This window comes from Sylvia atricapilla, chromosome Z (genome assembly GCF_009819655.1).
Source record: "Sylvia atricapilla isolate bSylAtr1 chromosome Z, bSylAtr1.pri, whole genome shotgun sequence".
Lineage (NCBI taxonomy): Eukaryota > Metazoa > Chordata > Aves > Passeriformes > Sylviidae > Sylvia > Sylvia atricapilla.
In genome coordinates, this window is record NC_089174.1 from 66,689,473 (window position 1) to 66,711,790 (window position 22,318).

The following is a 22,318-nucleotide window of genomic DNA, read 5'->3' on the forward strand; positions in this document are numbered from 1 at the left end:
GACAGAAGATGGCATCACTGGCTCCTCTGCTTCTGCATCCAGGGTGTCTACAGACATTTGAGCACTTTGCACAGTGGGCGATGGGGTGAGTGCACTGGGACTGCCAGGAATGGGGCAAGCAGAGGTTGGGAAGGGAGTTACAGGACTGTAACAATGTCCTACAGCTGGCAAGGCTTGAGAGGGCTGGGTTTCAGAGTGGTGCCCTGGTTGGTAGCATGCATTATTTCTGTCCTGCACAGTGGTGATGTCCCTCTCCAGGCCCTCTGCTTGCTCCCTCATTACAATGCACACGATAATGAAGCTGCAGGAGATGAGCTGGTTTGCAGTGAGCTTTGCCTCAGTGTCGGTGACCAACTTGCCTGTGAGGGGGAAGCTGTGTCCCCTAGACACCCTTTGAGTAGGGCCTCAGCTCAGGGATCACTCCTCCTGCAGGACCAGGGCTAGGAGGAATTTTTCAGGGCTCAGAATTCTCCCCAGCCCTTCAAATGGTCCCTTGCCATGTAAGACCCACCAGCTAGAACTCTGAGTTTGGGAACTGTGTCACAGCAGCACTCAGAGCACCCCCATTATCACCATGTCACACAGCAGCCTGGCATGAGCCCTGTCACTGCCTCAGTTTCCCTCCTTCAGCAGATCCTGTGCCTGGTACACTCTGAAACCTATCCATGGACAGGGCTGACATGTCAGAGTTTCTGCAGGTGATTGCCACCTCTCAGAGACCAAAGCCACAGCAGGATGCAGCTCCAGGGGACAAGTCAGCAGGCATATGCCACAGGGTGTCACTTTCCCAGTCAGGGAGCATGACACCGTCTCACTACAGATATACAGTGACTCACTCTTGAGTCCTTGTGCCACCCTCCTACATCTGCAACTGTGTAGGTGTCAAAACCCCAAAGTTTTCCTCCTCCCGTAGGATTTACCTGCTGCAAACTTGTTCTATTTCCAGAGATCCTATGCAGCCCACTCTTGGATAGTCTCTTTGACAGAGCACAGAGAGCAGTAGGAGTTGGTGCAAGTGCTGCTGAGGGTCCTATGTTTTTTAGAGAAGAGGAACATGCAGCCTGCTGGGACAGGTGTGGGTTGGCACTTGCAGCCCAGGGTGATGCTTGTGTGATCAGTGATGCCCTAGAATGGGAGCAGTGGGATTTGGTGGCTTTCTGTCAGTCCTTGTCTGCAGTTCCTCCCTACATCCCTCTTGGGCCGTATCCTCCTCATTTTGTCTTGGTTACCAACTCTCTCCCTCCTGCCAGCAGCTACCTTATCAATGGTAGGAAATAGTTTCAGCTGATCCTAGTCAAGATAATTTTATTTTGGGAGGCGCAGGAGCAGTGATTCTGGCTTTTCAAGCCCCCTTCTCCTGTATTTCCTTGGAAATTCTACAGCAATCCAGCTGTAGGCAGAGACCCCCACAGCCAATGCCTGTGGCACAGCACCACTACAGCTGCCTCAACCTGATGAGGTAGCCAGAGAAATTATTGCCTGTCCTGTCTCCCCTTTTTAATTAAAAGCTGGATTTGGGTGATCCTGTATGCCTTGTTCGCTGTCCAACCTGAGTAATGATCTCTGGTAATCAGAATGAGCAATCCTCATCCATCTTAGTGCAGAGGCAGCTAGGTCATGCCAGAGTGGGAGCAGCATGAACTGGGTTTGCTTTCTCCAGAGCTTGGAGTTGAGCAGATGCCCTTGCAGGGATGGGAACAAGCCAAGCCCTGCTCTGGTCTAGCCTGTAACACACTGTCCACTCAGAGCCCTGCCGTGTTTTCTGTTCCAGGCCCTTTGCTGCTTCATTTTGGCAGACCCATGGGTGTGGACCCACACCTATCTTAGCAGGGGGGATGCTAACCTGTGCCCCTGAAGGGCTGCAGAGCCCTGCCTGGTTTACTGCTGGACAATCTGAACACCTGAGTGGGTCTCAGCAAAAGTGAGTTATGTGCCCTTAGAAAAGAAGAAAACAACCTGCCCTTGATTTTCACACCCTACTGGTCTCTGTTGAGCCAGGTTTAGGCTCTCCATCAGTCCCCTTCCTGTCCAGGGAGTCTGGGAGGGGAAGGTGGACACTACAGTGCCTACCCCTGCCCCAGCTCCCTAGCCTTGGAGCAACCCAGGGCATAGGTCTGGGGAGCACCACTGTGCAGAGGTGGAATCCAAGCCTCTCAGTTGTAAGGGTACTGATCCTGCACCAGCTTTGTTACCAGCATGATCCACTGGCCTCCATGGCTGTCCTCTATCCCTGGTGGTCCACAGGTTTTCCAGCTGTTAGTATACTGGACTTTAAAATCAGGGCTTGGCTCCTGTGCCAACAGCTTTGAGGGGCAAGGCTGGAGAAAAGGTTATTTCACCCTCTGGTGTTGTACAGATGCAACATTTCTTTCTGCTTCTTGCAGACCAGATGCAGGGGCTGAGTCCAGCCTTGTGTGCCTTCCTGCTGCCCTGGGGACTTGTGTTTCCCAAAGACTGGTGGCCAGTCCTGGAATATTTACTTCTGCCATTCACACAGGTCTCAGCAGCTGCTGTTTCTGGCACCAAGCAGGCTATGGCGTGAAGGCTGCACCCCTGGTTTCAGTATCTGTGACTGCTGGGAGCTCAGAGCTGCTGGTGCAGCCCACACCCCCTCACCCTGGTTTGCTCCAATGAAAAAAAAGGCTGTCAGGCTGGTTTTCATATGTATGCTTTTTAATATCATTAATTCCGTTACACTACACACAACCAGTAACAATGATAAATACTGCAATGGAAATGTTAAAAAAAAATATTATACATGTTTTTCATGTTTTCAAAAAATCCCCCCACTTTTTAAAATAAATTAATGCATAAAACTGATGGTAGAAAAGAGAAAATCCAAAACAAACCATAACACAACTATCTGTTTAAGGCAATACTCTACACAAACAGAACAAAAGTACAACAGTGTGCTACGTGATCTTAATGGAAGAAAAAGAAACAAAAGAAAACCCATACAAGATGCAGATTGATGCTTCGGGAGTGAAAAAACTCCCAAAACCAGATAAAAAAAAACAATGGCCAAGTTAAGTGCAGCATTAATACACTCTGCATGTCAAATGATTAGCAGGTTCCTAACAAGGACTAAGGTCAAGCTACAACAAATTTATCTTCCTAATTAAAAGGTTATTCAGGTCAAACCCTACATTTAACTCTATTTGCGTTTGGCTGTTTCAGCTATATTTCACTATATGCAAGGACAGCCAGAAATTCATCTCCTGTTCTTGAGATTAACACAAAGGTTGGGAAGTCTCCCATCCTGAAATGTATTTCCATTAAATAAATCCAAAAAGGATCTTGCTTTTGGTGACCTTGAAATGCTTCCCACCACCCCTTCCCCTGGGACACCAGGCACCACATGGAGAATGGAGACCTGGAAGGCATTTGCTTAGTTTTTTTTCCCATGCTGAGGACACAAAATGGAAGTGCACATTTGATGTGGACTTGGAGGAGTGCTGTTTCTCTGTCTGCCAGAAGTGTCCACCTGGAGCCTGCTGAAAATATCTTGCCAGCATGGAAGTAACCCATCCTGTACGTAGGCTCTGGCTACAGCCATGACATTTGCTATTAAAGTTGGTGCAGAGCTTCACACCTGCCTGGACAGCCAATGAACCCCAATTATTAATGCAGCCCAGAACTTGGCCACTGGAAGATGGACAATAATTGCAATGCCAAAAAAATCCCTATCTCCCTCAAAAAAAGAAAAGAAAAGGGACAGTAGCCACTTTCTGCCAACTTCCTTGGGTGGATCCCCATCAGCTGCCACCCATTCAAGATCGGCAGTGCCAGATCTCACCAGCATCGACCCAGTACATTCCCAGTAAGGTGCATGTCTGCAAGGTGCTGCTGGGGGCAAAGAAACTTCCTGGGACATGGTCAGAGCTTCCTGTACTGCCCTGCTAGAGTGCATGGGAAGGAAGCCACGAAACACACAGAAAGAAACCCAACTGGAATTACTAGATTCGTGAAGGCCAACTACTGTCTGGGTTGCCTTGGGTTCGGGTGGGAAAGTGGACTGCAGAACTGGGCTGAGAATCACTTTGGTGCAACTGCCTCTGATGCTCATCACTAGTGCATGGAGCAGAGTGAAGAAAGGCGACGGCTGCTTTGAGAAAAGGGGAGTGGAAGGAGGACGTGTGTGCAATATAACAAGGCTTGCAATTCTAGGACTAACCACTGGACACGGATACTGAAGATTACTTGTGACAACTAGCTATCTTTCTACTGTGGTTGTTCTTTCCCCCATTTCCTGGTCTGATTCTTCTTCAGTTTGGGAAGCCATGGCTGTCTGGCATAATGGCCAGTGCTGACCCTCCCACCCCAGTCCTCGCCCAGCTCATGGGGTGACTCTGCTACAGGTTGGACAGTAAGGTCTAGAAATCATGTCAGGAACAGACCAGCTCTGCATGCCAGCCAGCACCTGCTTTCAGACCCTTCAGAAACCTATTTAATGGCAGCTCACCTCCCTTATTAAACTGAAGGTTCGATAACCTCTGTGGAAGGAGTAAAAAAGGGTTTTAAAAGTGCAAAAAGGGGAGGGGAAAAACCCAACTTTCTGAATTGTCTCCCCTGCAAAGACTTTATGCTCCACCACAGTCTGTTTTTCCAGCAGAACTACAGCCCCACCAGTGTCTCACAGCACCCTGCCCCAGTGCAGCAAGAGTAGAGCCAACAGGCCTGTAAGGCCTCTGCTGCAGGACTCCAGCCCGCCCCAGAAGCATGTGGTCTGGTAGGTCTGGGACCTGGTCTGCAGACCTGGACCCGTAGCACTGAGGCCAGGAGGGTAAAGGCATCTGGCTTGGTGGGCTGCATCTCACCAGATGCACGAACCTGGTGAATCCTCAGCCCCATAGCCTTCATGGGTGAAGAGAAATCCTAGCCTCCTGTCTGATTCTCACCCATCATGTTCACTGACCTACAGCTGGCCTGACTTTTGCTTAGGGTTTGTCTTAGGACAGAGGCAGCCACAAGTTGAACACAGCTGCTACCGCAGCTTCTTCATGCAAAGAGACTGAAAAAAATAAATCTGTAAACTTGGGATGGATATGAAGGTCTGTCATGAAGAGTGCTGGCCAAAATTTTCAGCTCTTTGAACGTGTCTGTGTTACATCTCTCAACTGTGTCTCCCAAATCACGGAGGCTTGAGGAAGGTGGGAACCAAATAGAGTTGTAGCTTATTTAGGTTGCAAAAGCAAAAAGGCAACCAGTGGCAAATGGGTCTTCCCGCACCAGGGAAAGCAGCAACCTGTCCTGCCAGTGTTTGTGCTGCTCTGTGACACAGTTTGCTGCATGCTTCGTGGGCCATGGAGCTTGTGCTCTGTGTGATCTCAGTCACTCCCAGCCTCTGCCTCCCCAGCAAGCTGTTAAAGATGCACTCAGACAGGCAGTGTTCAGCTGCTGTCATCTTGGGACTGCCAGCACTGTCAAGTGGGGCAAAGGAAGGGATGTAGCTGTAATTTTTGAGAAGAAATGTGGCAGCTCAGCCACATAATACAGGAAGTTAAAACATGGACCACAACCCCTGAGAAACCTCCACTGACCTCCTGTAGATAATCCCAGGCCACAAAATCTCCCTTTATGCTAAATTCCTGGTTCTTCTGCTTCAGCTCTTGTCTAGTTCTGTAACAAAGGTGGGTTTGTCTGATGAAGTATAGTTTGGAGCAATCCCTCTCACAGCTGAGCCTTGAATGGAAGAGACAAGTATGCCTAGAGGTGAAAAGCAGCTTAAGAGGAAGACCTTTCCATGCCTTCTGAGCTAGCCCTGTGGCACTGCTCTTCTATGCTGATGCTGCTTTTGAACATGCAGCCCAAGCTTGCTTAGCCAAGCAGCAGCCAGGTGCCAAAGCCTACAGCATTCTAGGTAAGAGTGGCAATACTCCAAGTGGATTTTAAGTGAGAATGGAAAAGAAAAGGAGGAGTCCAGGCAGAACCACCAGTCTAAGGGGTTAGAAGATCATATGGTTGCTAAAAGCAAGAGCACGAAACTGTCATGGGAATACCCCAAAAATTATCCTTTCAATCTTCTGTTCCCCTTCATCACTACTCACCATCCCAAATTCCTAAATCACTACTACACTCCTAAATTCTCTAATTCTGCTATCAGTGGATGGTGCTGTTGGGCCACCAAATCTTTGTACATGTTCCCTCTGGGAGCAGGCAAACTCAAAAGCCAGTTGTGGAAGAGTCAGCTGCCAAATATTGGGTAACATATTCTTGACAAACATCTTTCTCCAAAGATGTTTAACTTCTGTACTAACCTCCACCCTGTTGCCTTCTGGCATGTGTGAGGAACATCAGAAGATGGTAAAGAGAGGGAAAACAGAGTAGTTCTTTGAAAATTAAATTTCTATAGCATGGTATTTACATCTTGCTTGCAGAACTGTCTATCAATGGTGCCTCTCACATTTGGCAGTATCTATGCAGGATGGCGGTAGCACTTTGGGAAGGCAGATTTCTCCCATTTGCTCCAGAAGGGAATGGACATCAAGAAGGGATGTGACTTCCCTAAGGTTAGAGCAAATACCAACAGCAGCAAGGACCCCAGATCTCATTTCTTTGCTCTAACAGTCCAGCAGACCTGCCAGGGCTGTATGTGGCTGCAGTGCCAGCTCAGGGACAGAGTGTTCGTGGTGTGTACATCTGAAAGCAAGCTTTGCTCCCTGCTGGCATCAGCACTGCACTGAGACAGATCAACTGGGACAACTGAGATCTGCCCTATGCCAATACAGCACTTGGCAATCTTTCTAGTTATTGCTTGTTTTCCTTTTCCTGTTTTCCATCTGTTGCCCAGCTGGGTCCTTCCTTTCTTCAAAAGCATCTTCATGTTTCTGTTGAGTCACACACAGGTCAAGCCTCCCGCATTCTCCTGTACAGCCTACAGGCCAGCCCAGGATCAGACTGTGCATGGAAAGAAAAGGATTCTACTCAGGATTGCAGACCTGCGAGTCAGCCAACAAACTGCTGAACACAGAGGGTGCCTCATTTTTGGGACAAGAGCTGGTGAAACAAAGCAGAAGGAGCTGAGTCCATCTTGTCTGTGAGGAAGCTGTCCTGAAGTCCCTTGCAAAGTCCTTGCAGCAGGAATGGTTACCTGCTTTTGCAGGTGTGAGGCATATGCAGGCAGGACAACCAGAAGAGCACAGCAGATCCAATAGTCAAGCACACACATGAAGGACAGACACGCAGCAATGTCAGATATCACCCAGTGGCTCTTCCAAGGATTGACTTCAAGATGTGTCTGGTAAGATATCAAATGAGCCTTCAGGATGGGCATCAGCCTCCTTTCAGCCAAAGTTTATTTAGAAACACCAGAAAAGCAGACATGACCATGCTATCTACAGACTTTCCTCATGACTAGGAGGATATTCCTCCTCCCAAAGACATCTGGAAATGTGGAGCTTGCAAACAAGAGAGACAGAACAGAATGTTGAGACTGTAGAGTTCAAATCAAGCTCACATTAAAGGATGCTAGCTGATATTTTATCAGATTAACATCTGGTAAAAGAAAAGGATTTGCTGAAACTCACATAATTTGGTGACTGACATTACTTAAAATCCTAAAAAAAAAAAAATCCTGGCTTTAGGAGGCATCAAATGCAAATTCCTTTGTGGAGGCATCAGCATCAATATCCTTACATCCTGTTTGCAGGCAATTTAGGTAGACAGTGATGTAATGTTTCATACTCCATGGTATTCCTCCCCTTGGTTTTCTGTACAACTTTGGATTGAAAATGTGGCCTGAGAGGGCCATCTTTTTTGGTGCAAAGACTGGAGGAAGGAATGACTTTCTTTCTTGCATGCCATCTGCATTTAGGAGAGCACCCAGCAGCTCTGTAGATTTTGTAGAAATGCTGTGACAGAGAGTCAGAGTCTGTGCTCTTGCCTTCTGTCTTCTTCTGTCCATGGTGGCAGAGACTAGTCCAAATAGAGCAGAGCCAGGATAGCCATCTATCTCCACACCTTCCCAGGAAATCACCACAGCATAACCTCCAACCTAAAGCCCCTCTAGGGCTGCTTGAGCAGAGAGCTCCTTCCAGCCTTACCCATTCTGTGACTCTGAGGGCATACAGAAAACCTGCTGGCTTAAGCAAAGGTCTGAACATGAGACCAGACAGGGGAACCAGCCTCATCTATGGTTGATACATACCAATGGGCAGTCCTCAATATTCCATAAAGAGCCAACAAACATGCTGCTTGGTCATAATCTACTGAAGGGGCTGCAGTTCAGAAGGGTTAGTGTTCAGTTTTCTATGATAGCCACATGTGCATTGCCTTAAGCCACTCACCCTTTCTGATAACGACCCTACACAAGTAACTACTTTTCCCCACCCTTTCTACATTATTCCCCTACTAAAATATATGAACACAAAGCATAGAGAGGAGAAGCCAAAAAATTGCCATTTTATGGTCCTGTACTGTCATGCCAAACCAACTATTTCTGCAACCAACTCCTTCTGCACACAGGCAAAAATACTTGTGCTTCGGTTTGTATTTGGAGGAAGCACTGGGTGGAACATCTGAATTAATCTCTCTCCCTCCCTTAACGGTTATGCTAGAAGCAGATGCACACCACAAAATGCAAAGGGCTGAAGGCAGTTGCAGGGCTGGGGAATGTCTCAGGGCATACAGCAAGCAAAAACCAGCAACAGGGGCAATAAAAGGACTTGGTCATGGTGCCATGGGACAGTGGGTGTCATAGAATCATTCAGATTGGAAAAGACCTTTAAAATCATAGAATTCAACTGTTAATCCAGCACAGCCAAGTCCACTAAGTGGAAGTCTGTCCCTCAGAGGAAAGGTGTTAACCCTTAGAGATAACAGCAAGCCTCATTCTATCCTAGACTGAACAGGATGGTGCTTGGTTATAGCTGGACTCAGTGGTCTTAAGAGTGTTTCTGAACCTAGATGATGGCATGATTCTATGATGGCAGCATGATGAAGACCTGTGGTTTGTGCAGCCCCCAGTGGCTGGCTCAGGAGAAGAGATGGCTTGTTGATCTAGCAGGCACTCCAAAATGCTCCCAGATCCTGAGCAAGGGCTGTGGAAAAGGCTGAGCATGTGCAGCCTGGCTGGAAGGCACAGAGACTAACCCAGGAGGATAAATGTGATGAAAACATTCCATAATACCAGTGCTGAACTGCAAAGTCTCTCTCCAGAAAAGTGAAGATTTAAAGAGTCTTGGTTGGTCATGTCCTATAGAATTTGTCCATTTGACCACAGTATTTCTATTAGGTGTTGACTACATTCCGCATTAAAAAGACTCCTTAAGGAATGTTTATCCCTTTTATCTTTCTCTCTACACTTCCCCTACCTCCAGACAACTTGATAACCTCAACCTGAGTTATATTTTGGAAATATTCTCCCTCAACACCACCAGGTGGTGAGAAAAGCTATCCCTACAGGAATTAGCAAGTTAACCATCACTTCTGCATGAAGAGGTAGGGATGCTCAGTAAACAGCACCATACAAGTCCTCCTTCTATGGCCTGGAACCAGGGTGGCAGCATGTTGTTTTAGGTAGAGGGGACAGGCACAGCTTTAAAAGTTGTCAATTCCATCAAGTAAATAAGCCTGGGAATCTCACGTGCCTGCTCTTACACTCACTCTGTGGCTGGTATCTGGTATCTGTGGCTGGTATCAAGCTTTGCACTGCACAGGATGTTAAAAAATCTCCTGCTAATTATGAATAGATCTTCTTAAAGACTCATCTCCCTTCAGATGGGGGGGATCTGTCTTTCGTGGTGCAGCTCACACTCTGCTTCGTGACTCAGGAATTGTGATGGGAAGTTCAGAACTGCCCTCCATTTTTTCCTTTCCCAGGCTACAAAGCAGGTGATGACCCAAAGCAGGTGGTCCTTCCTCCTGAAAGGCCAGGAATACACAAGAATTGTGCCTGTGCCAAAAGATTTCAACACCAAGAAAAATGCCAGCTCATCCCTTGCATATGTTGAAGCCAGTGAGAAGACACGTTTCCTAATTTCAGAAGTGATTCTGCATTCAAAACATTCCCAGCTGGTGAACTGGGAGCTCAGGTGAGCAACCTTATGTAACAGGTTTCCTAACTTTTCCAGCACCAAATAAAACACAACTGTTCCTGACCTGGGACCATGTCTAGCTCTCAAAGGGGCAGACAGGGAGTGAACAGTAGTTTCCTCTCATGGGAATCTTTCAGCTGAGGCTGTTCATAACTTTGCTGTTGAAAATTCCTCTCAAGTCTGACTCCACCACACTGATGACATCAGCATTAGCGAGTCTGTCCCACAGGCACCCAGAGACACAGTGTCAGGAGAATATCAAGAGTGAAGCACTGCTAAAATGTACTTTCTTCAACTAGCTTTTCCAGCACTGTTGTTCAGGCTGCACATCTCTAGTCCTGACTCATGAAGGATTCCTTTTTTCTCAGTTGAACAATGTTTAAGATTTTTGGAAAGAGATGAGTTGAACAGGGATTAAATACAGGCTGAAGTCAGAATATGTGACTGAACTGAAGTCACAAGTATGGTTGGTATTCCTGAGCAATGAGCAAATCCTTGAAGTGCATGAGTGGATTGCAGATCGAATCTGATGTGTTTGGTGGTAATTTAACATGGTGCTAAGGGTAGATTGCACTGGCTACGTGACACAACAGCTCTAGCTAGTACTGACTCACAGTGAAATGTTACCTACTTGTCCCTCTTGCAAGTGAATGAAATGTGTCATGCTTAGTCATGGCTAGCCTTGCCATAAGAAAGGATGTCCATGTCTGTCCCTATTCCTGTGCCCCAGTCATAATATAATTTTGGTTATGCAAATGAAACAGGTTTAGTGAATGCTTTAAGAACTGACTTCCTCTCATTGGTAAAACAGTTTGATACCTCCAACTTGCCCTAATCTTGCAGATGGATTGGTTTCAGTGGGCAGGATTACCTGAAGTCCCATCTGACCTTTCCCATTCTGGAAAAAAGACACTTTACAAAATATCCCCAGTGCCTAAACAAACCAAGGAGGTATCTCTGGACCCCTCTGCATTCGCTCTCCAGACCAGTCAGTTCTGCCAGGCACTGCCTGGCACTTTGAGCAACTTCTCTTTTGTTTTACCATAGTTTAAAATAAGTTATCAACCAATCATAAAATGAATTTTTTGGTTTCTCCTGGCTCCATGAACACAAAGAGGTGCACGTCCTACCATAGGAGGAAGCAATGGCTGTTAAGTTTTACAGTTATAGTGGAAAGCACTGATAACAGCCTGCCGGCCTCACTACTGGATGTGACAGGCGGTGGAGGAGGTGGCTTGGCAACACATGCAGGTAGGGTTGACCGATTTAGGAGGGATTAGGTCGAGGTCCTCGTCGTCTGGGATCTCATCTAACCGGTACCCATCCTTTAGCAGCTGGATGTTCAAGTCTTGGTTGATCTGCTACAGACAAAGAGACAGACAGTCAAACACTTGGGACTTCTTACTTCTGTGGTCAGAAGATGAAGGAGATACCCTATTCTGGAATGTATTTCCCCATCATTAACAGCTGCCCCACAGTCCTAGTTTTTGACCTCAGGTGAGGGGAGGGTACTAGCTGCTCCTGAATAGGAATATCTAGAATGAGATAGACCATTTTGTGCTGGAATAATTTTCCCCTGAGGACAAGCCTCAGTTAAAGTAATGTAATAATAATATTTACTGGCAGATAGGCAGCCCCCCCTCTCAGTCTGGTGCACACTATAGCAGTTAAAAGATGGTAAAGTTTGGCTCTGTGATCTCAGATTTAAGTGCTGTCTAACCAGACCTGTACAGACACCACTTCATCAGGGCACAGAAACAGCTCAGATCATCTGATATGTCACTGCCCTTGGCTGTTTCCCAGGATTCAGAGGTATATTATCCAAGGAAGAGATACAAGGGGGAAGAGATCTGAGCAGTTTGTGGGCAGAATGGCTGCTTAGCACCCCGGATGCAAAATCCTACAGAAGCAGTAGCCAGAGGCTGAACAACAAATTCATGAGAGAGTTTGGAATAAACTCAGAAACAATGCAGAGGAACTAACAAACCTGAGCTTCCTGCCTTTTCTCTTTGAAAGGGCAAGAGTTCAGATCTGCAAGTCCTCCTTGGAACTTCTGCTTGCTCCAAGTAAACACATATTGTGTGACCCTGACCACTCCAATAACTGGAAAGCAGAGCACACCCTCAGATCCTTTATTTATGTCCTTGGCATGCATACAGTTGCTGAGCTGCCATGGCAGACAACATGATGCTTTTGAACCTCATAGGTCACTGCAGGACTAAGCAGAATTAGACAAAGTTTGAGTAAAACCAAAAGTAGCTGTGAAAACTGGTGATGGGCAGATCTCTGTGCCACAACAGTGAGGATACGGAGCCAACTGGATCACCAGGGAAGAAGGCAACATGACACAGTTTCTGCCATGGCCTCTTCCAGACTCACAGAATCTATACCATTAGTAAATTTGTTCTGTAGCCATTTCTGCCTGTGCCAGGCCATTCTAAGCCACTTTCTGGCTGCTCTGTTTTTTACATTTATGGCAAGGATGGCAGGAGAGTGTGTAACTCACCTCAGCTGATGAGTATCCCGAGGAGGAATATCTGGACATATCAAAGTCATCATCACTGCAGGGAAGTACAAGATACAGCAAAGAAGGAACTGGTTAGATGAGACCTGTATTCTCCACTTAGTCCTATCTTTCTTGTGCCATGAGACTGTTCTTGAGGCACAAAGAAGTTACATCAAGGGAGCCTGTAGAGCAGCTTTTATCTGTGACCCTCAGATATTTCCATCACAGTGCTTTTTTCTCACACCTCTTCTCACTTTTCTCACACAGAGACCCACCACAGCATAGGTCAGAGGGAACAGTAGAGGGAACAGTGTCAGTGCTGCCCTCTGGCATGAAAACTAACTTAAACTGTCATTCATATCACCTTTTTAACCTTTTGCATACCTGTCTGTATCCAGGGCTACCAGAGGCTTTTCATCTGGACTCTGGTCTAGCGAGGAGTAGCCCTTATTGGGAACGACGAGCCTGAAATAATTAAATGTTGTCCATTAACCACACAGTAAAACTCAGCACCACACACTGCCTAGGGCAAAGCTATATGATAGCTGGCTTTCCCCATTTCACTTCTTTTCAAGCCCCCACTTACTGAAGATGTTTAAATGGGTGCAATTGAGAGGGAGCAAGCTGCCTCTCTGGGTAGCTACAGTAGTTTCACAGCGATTAACACTGGGCATGTCTTGGGAACACACCCTTTCCAGAAAGAAAAAAAAAATAAATGGGACACTGTGCTTCATTCTGGTGAACCTGTTTGGCTAGCACTGCTTGTCATATCAGATTGCTCATTTTTGTGTTGCCTTTTTTTCCTGGCAAGCATTCCTGACATAAGCAGTAAGTATATAGGAGAAGGAAGTCAGGGGAAGCCAGAGGCCCAGTGATCCCAGTGATCTGCTATTGAACATTAAGGATATTATGTGGTGTCTCTTTCTGAATCCTCTTGCAGGAACTTGGCAACACAACACTTCTGAGGTCTCTGAGGTCTCAGTCCTAAATTTAGTAATATTAGAAATCTGAGCTGGTGTGCCCAGCATAAGAAACCAGTCAGATCAGCACTTTTAAAATTCCATTTTTTTTGTGATGGCTTTCATTTAGTCAGAAATAAATTAAGTAAAGGTTGAGGATGACTCTGCACCTTTAACTGCCCAGAAGTGTTTGTGAAATGGAGTACAAGCTTCAGAACTTCTAGGATAAGAAAAATGTGTTAATACAATGGTATCTTGTTTACAACAGAGTTCTTTCACCCAAAAAAATCTGCAAAAATAGTTTGGTACACATTTAAAATAAGATTAACTAAACCCAGCAAATGGAGTAAGATTCTTCATTCAGTAGGTAAGAAACATAAGAGTGACAAAAATCTTCTCTTTCTATGAGTTAACTCAGGTTTTCTCCCACTTGGTCTGTAACAACACACCATGATGCACAATGGTGCTTCACCAAGAGTTTAAGAAATATAAATCTAAAGATGATAATCCATCTCATCCATGTTCCAAATACTTTCTAACTACCTGAAATGCTTTTCTGCGGCTGTGCAGAAAATTGCAGCAAGCCATAAACAATTTTAGAAATAAGAAGTCCTAGCAAGCACTGTCAGTGGGCAGGCTCAGGGAGAGTAAGATATATCAAATCCTATAACAAAGTAGATATATAGGTTCCCAATTAGTTATATTTTCTTACTGTGTTTATTGAAATATGAATTAAATAAATTATTTTAAAACCTGATGTAGAATTTCCAAACTGCTGCAGCAGGGGGCTGGAGAAAATGGGATCCACTTGCAAAATTCAGCAGCCCTTCTCACCCAAGTGGGACAGTCCTTCTGCTCCTGATCTATGGGGGCAGGAAGTCAAGAAGTAAAGATGTCTGGAACTGAAGCTGAGATTTGGCAGCACAAGTTTGCCCATATAGATATTAGAAGTACTGAATCCCATTTTCACTGTCCAGTTTTCTAGTCCCTACTCCATATATACTCACTGACAGTTGTTATTAAATCATCAGTGAACAAAGCACTCTCAGGGGATCTAAGAGGAGAACACTGTGGTGATATTTACTTGATGAAAAAAACCCACTACATCTTCTTTTTGAGAAATGTCTTTTTTCTTACTAATAAAAATCTTCAATTTAACTGCAACAGACAAAAATTGTTACAGTGTCTCTGCCCCTGATTGAAATTTTTCTCTCACATCCTGATTGTCCTTACTTTCACTTCCCACTGTCCTTGGAATACATTCGGGTAGCAGTGGTAGCTGCTTTTGTCCACAGCTGTCCTGGTATGAGCTTCTTTGTCTTTCTGTTTTTGCACACTTGAAGGAACAGAAGTTGGACCACATGGCCCAAGTTTAGGCTACCCTGAATGGACTGTAGCATCCAGCTGTGTTCAGGTGGTGTGGATGGTGTTGTGGGCTCTGTCTGTACTCATAGGAAGAATGCAGGATCACCCCTTCCTCATTCACATTTGATTTGTTTTTAGGGAGACTGAGTGTGTTATGGATCCAATTACTCTCACCTGTAAGGCTGGCTGCACCCTTGTCCCAGAAGAGGACTGAAGAGTGAAAGCAACCTTGTACTAGAGGCTAGATGTCAGAAATCCACAGGGAAAATGCATAATAACAGAGGCATTGGGGAAGAAGGAGGAGGTGGAGTAGAGACTAGGACAGGAAAGCACTAAGGAAAACATATTTGATGAGAATAGCAGAACTGTCAAAAAGGGGAAAATGGCTTTAGCTTATTCTGCTGCGGAGACCTGAGGAAGGCAACAGTTTTGATTTAAATCATAATCTGGAAGCTTTGCAGTGTATCCTCTTGGAATATACAATTCCATACACTGCAACTGTTACCCTGTGTAAAGGTGCTTCAACAAGCTTGTGGCATTCCCGCCTTGCTGGTGTTGCCCTGTTTGTGGCAAGACACACTGAACCATTCAGAGGTGCTCGATGTCCTTAACTGAAATAAAACTGGGCTGGCTGTTTGAAATCTTTTGTCATTAGGTGTCACTGCTCTGCTCTTTCCATCAGCAGCTTGGAAACAATCTTCCCATGGAAAATTCACTGATGTTACATGTAGATACCTCTATTTGTCCCATTTCCTCTTCCTTATTTTCTTTCTTCAACAATTTCAGTGTTTCTAAAACTCTCAAGCAGCAAATCTGCTACCATTCCTCTCAGGATGCTAGCTTGCAGCCTATTCCCTAAAGAAAATGAGTTTTTCCAGAATGTACTTGGAAGACAAGGAGGAACAGCGTGCATGGAAAACCCAGCTGAGCAGAGTTCCTGAATTTCTTGCTGCCATGAAGAAGGATCTGGCTCTTTCATGGAGCCTCAATATCTGAACACAGAGAGGAAGCAATGCAGCATATTCCACCTTTAATTCAGAGGCTTACAACTAAAAGTCAACAAGGTCTTGTTAGGATTTATAGCTACTATTATGGGTCTGGGGAATTAGTGTGAACAAGAAATCTCATCTCTCAGGTGCATTGCATATAGACAGCCTCTGACCTGCAGCTTCTATTCAACTTAATATACGGTCCAGGCAACTTTCCCATTCATCAGTAAACATCCAGCATTCTGCAGATTCCTCGGTCATTTTTAGTGAGGTTCTCCACTAAAACCTGCCACCTTTCTAGCAGCATACAACATCCAATCCTGTGGACTCACAGGGTTTCTGCCCTTCTGAACTCAGGTAAGTAATACATTGTAGTACTGAAGTCTGCACAAAAAAAAAATAAAAACACTCTGAAAGAAAATATTCAGCTCAGAACGTCTTTGTTTACAGGCGGTTGTAGCACTGCCTAATACTCTCTTACAGAGCTCTTCCAAAGCATCTCCAGCAAAGTGTGACCGTGCTATTCCAAGGGTGGAGGAGTTGTGTAGAAAGGCAGACAGAAATGGATTATTTACAAGCCTTCATTAAATCTGTCAGTAGCAGAATGGGTCACCATCAAGAAAGAGCAGGGGAACTTACAAAAGCAACTAAGGCAGAACTAAGCTCTAAACCAGTTTGTGTTTCATAAAGCAGCACAGCTCCTCTCCCACTGGCAGAATTAGACTACTCAGACTACTGAGACTACTCAGAACCTGCAGGATGGCTCTATTTTTATGTGGCTGGGCTGCCCCTGCCTTCTCCAGGTTGCACTACCACTGGTCCTGGGCTCAGCTGTTCCTACATCTCCCCAGTGGCCAGGATGCAAGACAGCACAGAGCATTTGGGCCCACCAACTCCAGGAAGGGCCATTGTTGCTCTTGCAGTGTGGCTGGTAGTAGGCAAATGCAATGAACACTGTCCTTGACCACCCCAGGACAACCAGGGATTGCAGCTCAGAGCACAGCTGCCAGTACTTTTTCAGTCTTTACCTTGTTCGTGCCATCACGTTGTTCTTCTTGGGCTGCTGATTAACTGGGCTTCCCATGTTGCCATTCTTCAGGGAACCCTTCCGAGCCAGCTCCCTCTGCTTCTCTGCATAGGAGATAGGAATGGTAAAACCAAAATTAGAGCAACAGCCTAGCTGGCCACCACAAGAAGAAACCCAGATCTGATAGTGGCAAAAGGCATAGCAGAATTAATAGCAAAGGACATGAGCTCACCACCTGTTATGGAGGGACTCCAAAGATAAGCTGTGTCCCACTTTCTCCAAGGTTACCAAGTGACTAAAACTAATTTACTTTCACTCACAGCAGTCTGTTGACAGCAACACACTAAAACCTTGGTCTCCAAAACCTCTAAGGTCTTGGAGCTTCTGGATGGAACCCAGTTGAGGCAGACAACATGCAGAGACCTCCCTGTCTGTAACTCATTGCTGTACAGACCCCAATACTGTGCTGTACTAATATGGCTCTGCATCCAGCAGGGGTGGGAACCCAGGAATGTATATAAATTGATATTAAATTTTCTGATTCAAAGTCCTTCCTTCTTTCTTGTGGAAGATCAGTTGTGTTAAGTTACCAGCTAGTCACAAAAGTTGAGCTAACTAACCCAAATCTCACCATGCAATGGCAGGCAAGGATTGTATGGAAAAGCTGAGCATGGGGTCAGTAAGTCAGGAATGAGACCAGTTAAAAAAATTCACCAGAGTGTGAGAAAATGCTGGAAACTACTTTTGTGGCATGCCTGAGTAACAGGTGAACCAAACTGCTTGCTGAGGAACATGAATAGTGAATTTGTTTTGCTTCTGCCCCTCCTACAACGTGTGAATTCTATCATTGGGGGTTTTTTTTGTTGCTTTTGTTTGTTTGGTTTTTTTCAGATTTTATTTCCTCTTGGGAAGAAAAGCAGCGTGTTTCTATGGTGTACAAATTTAAGGTGGGCCACCATTTCCCTTCCTCACAAGTCAGGGGGACACATGTCTAAGGCTCCCTTTCTTGAGGGAGAAAAAAGCAGCAGAGATGCCTAGAGATTGTGATGACAAGGAACATGAAGACAAGAGTACATACACCTACAAACCCCACCTACCTGCTCCTCCTGACAGCAGAGGTGAATGAATGCACATGGAACTTGGCAGAAAAAGGACTGGATTAATAACTCAATCTGGCTTCAGCAACTAAGAGACTGATTCAGGATTGAAATCAAAACCTTAAATCAGAGTAATTTCTCAGTATGGAACTTGCAATTGCATTGGTTACCTCTGTCTCCAGAATAAAAGGCTGGTATTTTGCAGGCCATGTGAATTTTGCTGTTCAGAGAGAGATAAAGCAAGACTATGGTTGTATTTACAACACTAAATACAGCCCAGTTCCCACTCATCTCCATCACAAGCTCCAGCTATAACCACAAATACACAGCACTAAGATAAGATGCCAGTGCTTTAGCATGCTGATGAAATGGTTACAGGTGGCTGAATACACTGTGGCTGCAGATGTGGTGGCTTGAGCAAAATCATCAGCAACACCAGCAGGGCTGAAACAGACAGGGCCTTAACCACATCCAGGTTCCTTCTGGCTTTTCACTAATTTTACAGACAGAAGTTTCCTTCAAGAAGTAGGATAGAGCAGAGAAGGCTGGGAGGGCATGAAGCAGTTTGTGTGTGCCTTTGACATAACAAAACACGTTCAATTTAGGAGTCTGAAGATCCTGTCTGATCATTAGCAGGATCACTGTGTTGGGTGATGTATCTGGTTTGTGTGCAAGTTTTTGGTAGTGGAGGGTTGCAGAGGTGGGTTCTGTGAGAAGCTTCTAGATGTTTCCCTGTGTCTAACAGAGCCCATGCCAGATGTCTCTAAGACAGACCTGCTGGTCATGGCTGGGCCCATTAATAACAGTGGTAGAGCCTCTGGTATAACACAGTTGGGAAAGGGGGGAAAATCCTGCACAACTGCAGCCAGAGAGAGGAGTGAGGGTGTGTCAGAAACAACCTTGCAGACACCCAGGTCAGTACAGAAGCAGGAAGAGGAGGTGCTCCAGGTACCAGAACAGATTCCCCTGCAGCCCACAGTGAGATACCCCTGCACCCCATGGAGGTCCATAATGGACCAAAGATCCATCTGCAGTCCATGGAAGACCCCACAATAAAGCATGTGGGTGCCTGAAAGAGGCTGTGAAACCCTTTGGAAAGCCCATGCTATTGCTGTGTTTTCACTTCTCTGTCTACCTGAGCGGTAGAGAAGCTTTGATTGGCTTCTGCTGTCCAGCCAGGGTCACCCCACCACAGACAATCTACCTGTCTCCATGCTTAAGTGTAGCAAAATGGCAATTTTATGTTTCTGTGGAGAACTTGCAGAATACAGACAGCTGTGCTGTTAGTCTGACTCACAGGGGAATTTGGCTGCACTGGTTTCATTTCAGCTAATCCTGGATGTTTTGTCAGAAGAACACATGAACTAGCACATGAGTGTGTGTGTATGTGAGGAGGGGGTCCAGGATCCTTTTGACACCACTATACTGCTCTGAGCAGCAAGGGTAACAGCCTTTCATTGGGATCTGCTAATCACATCACATCTTGCCCCTCCTTTATTGTTCACCTTGTCACTTCATCTTTGAGACACTCTGTCCTTTATGATATAAAAATCATTTAAGGGAAGATGCATCTGCTCAAAGAATAAACCACTGCACAAAGATAACATCCAAGCAGACCATGAAGCATTTAGTAAGGTAGGAATAACACCTATGTATAAAAAGTAGCAAAGGAAATGCATGCTGCAGGCACAATCAGCACCAGTAGCCCAGCACAGTAGCCCAGCCCTGTGTCCTGCCTGGCAATGGTCTCCTATTATAGTTGTCTGCAAAATTAATAAGAAGGTGCCCCAGCATGCCAAACACTCAGCAAACTGTCCCTGTCCCAGTATTCACTGTGTCAGAGGGCGGATGGACAGATAACTGCATGCTGACAAGTGACACACACCCCCACAGGGAGCCTCTTTAGAGAAAGTCAAGAGGGGCTGAATTCTCCCCTTATCATGGGAACACCTATGGCCTTAATGAATGATTTCAAGTACTGCTTGAAATGATTTAGTGCAATCTAAAATGGTTACCTGTTCAGCTGCTGGGGTCTGTCTAGCTGCTTTATGATGAGAGAAAATAGTCATGGAGTATGGGAAGCAGAATGGACTTAAATGTGTCTAAGCTAAAAATCAGACTTGAATGAATCCTTAAAATTATTTCTCTGGTTTCACCATTTAAACAAAACCATAACCAGTTTTAATAACATTTCCTAGGTTTTTTTTATAAATGAAATGCTAAACAGTTTGTTTGGTGCATGTTGCTATATAGTGGCCTTGGTTTTGCCTACTATCTTCCCCAAACCAGAAATGCCAAAAGTAGTCATACGCTTGAGTCTCCTGCAGAACTGCTTCTTTTGTGACATGAAGCAAAGCAGACAATGCAGGAATCTGGTGAATGTCATGCTGTACCATGCTGAAGAGCTATTTGGAGAATCAGACACCCCAAATCTGCTGTTTCCATTTGTCTCAAGATAGTGGGTGAGTCTGGCTATGATCAGACAGTGGTGGGTGGAGAGTGGTTTAGGATGCTATTGCCACACTGTCACTGTGCTTGACTAGCTGCAGCTCCCTCAGCTGAGGCAGCCTGACTGGCACAAGCACTATTTTATGTCAGATGAGGCTGATTTGCCTCCTTTGCACTGCGGGGTGGAACAAGCAGATGCTCAGTGCTTCTGTCTCTCTGCTGAGAGCTGCTGGCTGGACTGCAACTCAACTGCTTGTGAACCTGCCTGACCAGGAGAAGATGGCGCTTTCTGCTATGGGGACAATGCAGTGTGGACCCATGGGACTTGCTGCAGTGGCAAGACAAAGAGAAATTAATCCAGTGTGACAGAGCTGTATTTTTTCATTTTCAAGGTTGATGAGATGAGATTTTGGGATGTATTTCTCTCTCTGTCCCCCACAGTCAGCTAAATTGTTTATGAGGCTTAGGACTGTGATTCCCTGATGAATTCTAATTTCTGAAGTAAGATGAGAATTTAAATTACACACTAAGTGAAATTAATACATCTGCTCAAATTCTGCTGAATGATTAACAGATACATGAGCAAATTAAAGGAGAAAGAATGAAATGCTGTCTACAGCTTCCTCAAGCCAAATTCTTGATTTCAGTTCACTTGCATCACTTAGCTGGGGGACATCAACATGAATCTAGGTAACACTGAAATCTTCTCTATCTTTCACCTCTAACAGAGAGTATTTGTCAGTGAGGACTGTGTCACTGCTTGGAGAGGATTTCAGGGTACGTACATAAATTTGGGCTTTGCCTGCAGGCTTCACGGAAAGGGAAGTGTAAGAAAGTTGTGTGATAGGACCATGCTGATCTCAGTGCTCCCTGGAGTGTGTGACCATATGGGTGGCATTAGTGCAGCTGATGACTGCACCTACTTGCATTGAAAAAAAAGGCAAAAGAAAAGTGATTTTTACTAAACAAACAAGTGTCACAGAAACAAAAAGGACCTATCTGTGGCCAGTCCCCTGCTGTGAATACAGGGAATGCAGTTTCAAGTTGATACAGGCCAGGCATCAGCACTGATTATTCAGGACAGGCCATGTGAATAAGGATTGTTTCACTGGTTTCAGAAGACTGTTCAGATAGCAAGGGTCAGACAACTATGTCACCCAACCACCAACTGGGGTGGGTGAAATGCGGTATTCTTAGCTGAAGCATGTTACTTTTCTGAGCCAGACAAACTTGGGGAAAATAGCAAATAATTTTCTAGTTTCTAACTCCAGCTGTGTGAACTGGCTAGGAAGAACAGATGTATGAATCTGTCCTGCAAGGTCCCTCTTGGACCAGGTTTTGAGGCTCAAATAGCAGCATTCCCATTCATTCTGTTGATCTAGCTGCTGGTCTGTGCCTTTAGCATGGCTGAGAACCGGCACAAATACCAATGGGCCAGGAGTGGTTTTAAGCTTCTTTCAGTTCCCAAGAAGGCCTGACCGGGAACTGGTAGATGACCTAAGGACTACAAAGTTAATGTCTGTGTCTTTTGTTGAAGGATACAGCCCTCAACTTCTTGCATGAGAGCTACTATCAGCAGCAGCCAGTGCATTACATGCATAGCAGTGCAGGGCTCATTCTGAGGTAATGCTCAGTCAGAATGCTGCCTGTGCTGAGAGGCTTCTGAGGGCCTGAATGATGTTATTTTGTACTTTCCTTAAGAAAATACACACCAAAACATCGCTATTCTTTAGACAGAGAAGAATGTGTAAAGGAGTGCTCCAGTTCCAACCAAAGCTATCATCTATTTAAACCATGCATCTCCAAGAGTGGCTTTATGTTCCTAGCAGCATATGCTCATTCCCTAGCCATTCCATCTCAGCCCTGCAACTCATTTTTCTGACTCTCATGTGA

The 22,318-nt window shown here is 45.4% G+C and overlaps 1 protein-coding gene across 3 annotated transcripts in view; it reads right to left on the reverse strand.

Annotated features, from left to right (window-relative positions):
• Nucleotides 1–2,655: 2,655 nt before the first annotated feature.
• Nucleotides 2,656–22,318, reverse strand: part of FAM219A (family with sequence similarity 219 member A) — a 97,483-nt gene continuing 77,820 nt past the window's right edge. For 2 of the 3 annotated variants that reach the window (XM_066339099.1, XM_066339097.1), the window contains exons 3-6: nt 16,882–16,984; nt 12,925–13,005; nt 12,541–12,595; nt 2,656–11,395 (exon numbers count right to left, since the gene is read on the reverse strand). In XM_066339099.1, coding sequence (XP_066195196.1) covers nt 11,237–11,395; nt 12,541–12,595; nt 12,925–13,005; nt 16,882–16,984 — 398 coding nt within the window. In that variant the 3' untranslated portion in view covers nt 2,656–11,236. The remainder of the gene's footprint in view (nt 11,396–12,540; nt 12,596–12,924; nt 13,006–16,881; nt 16,985–22,318) is intronic. The other variant, XM_066339098.1, reaches the window with a different exon arrangement.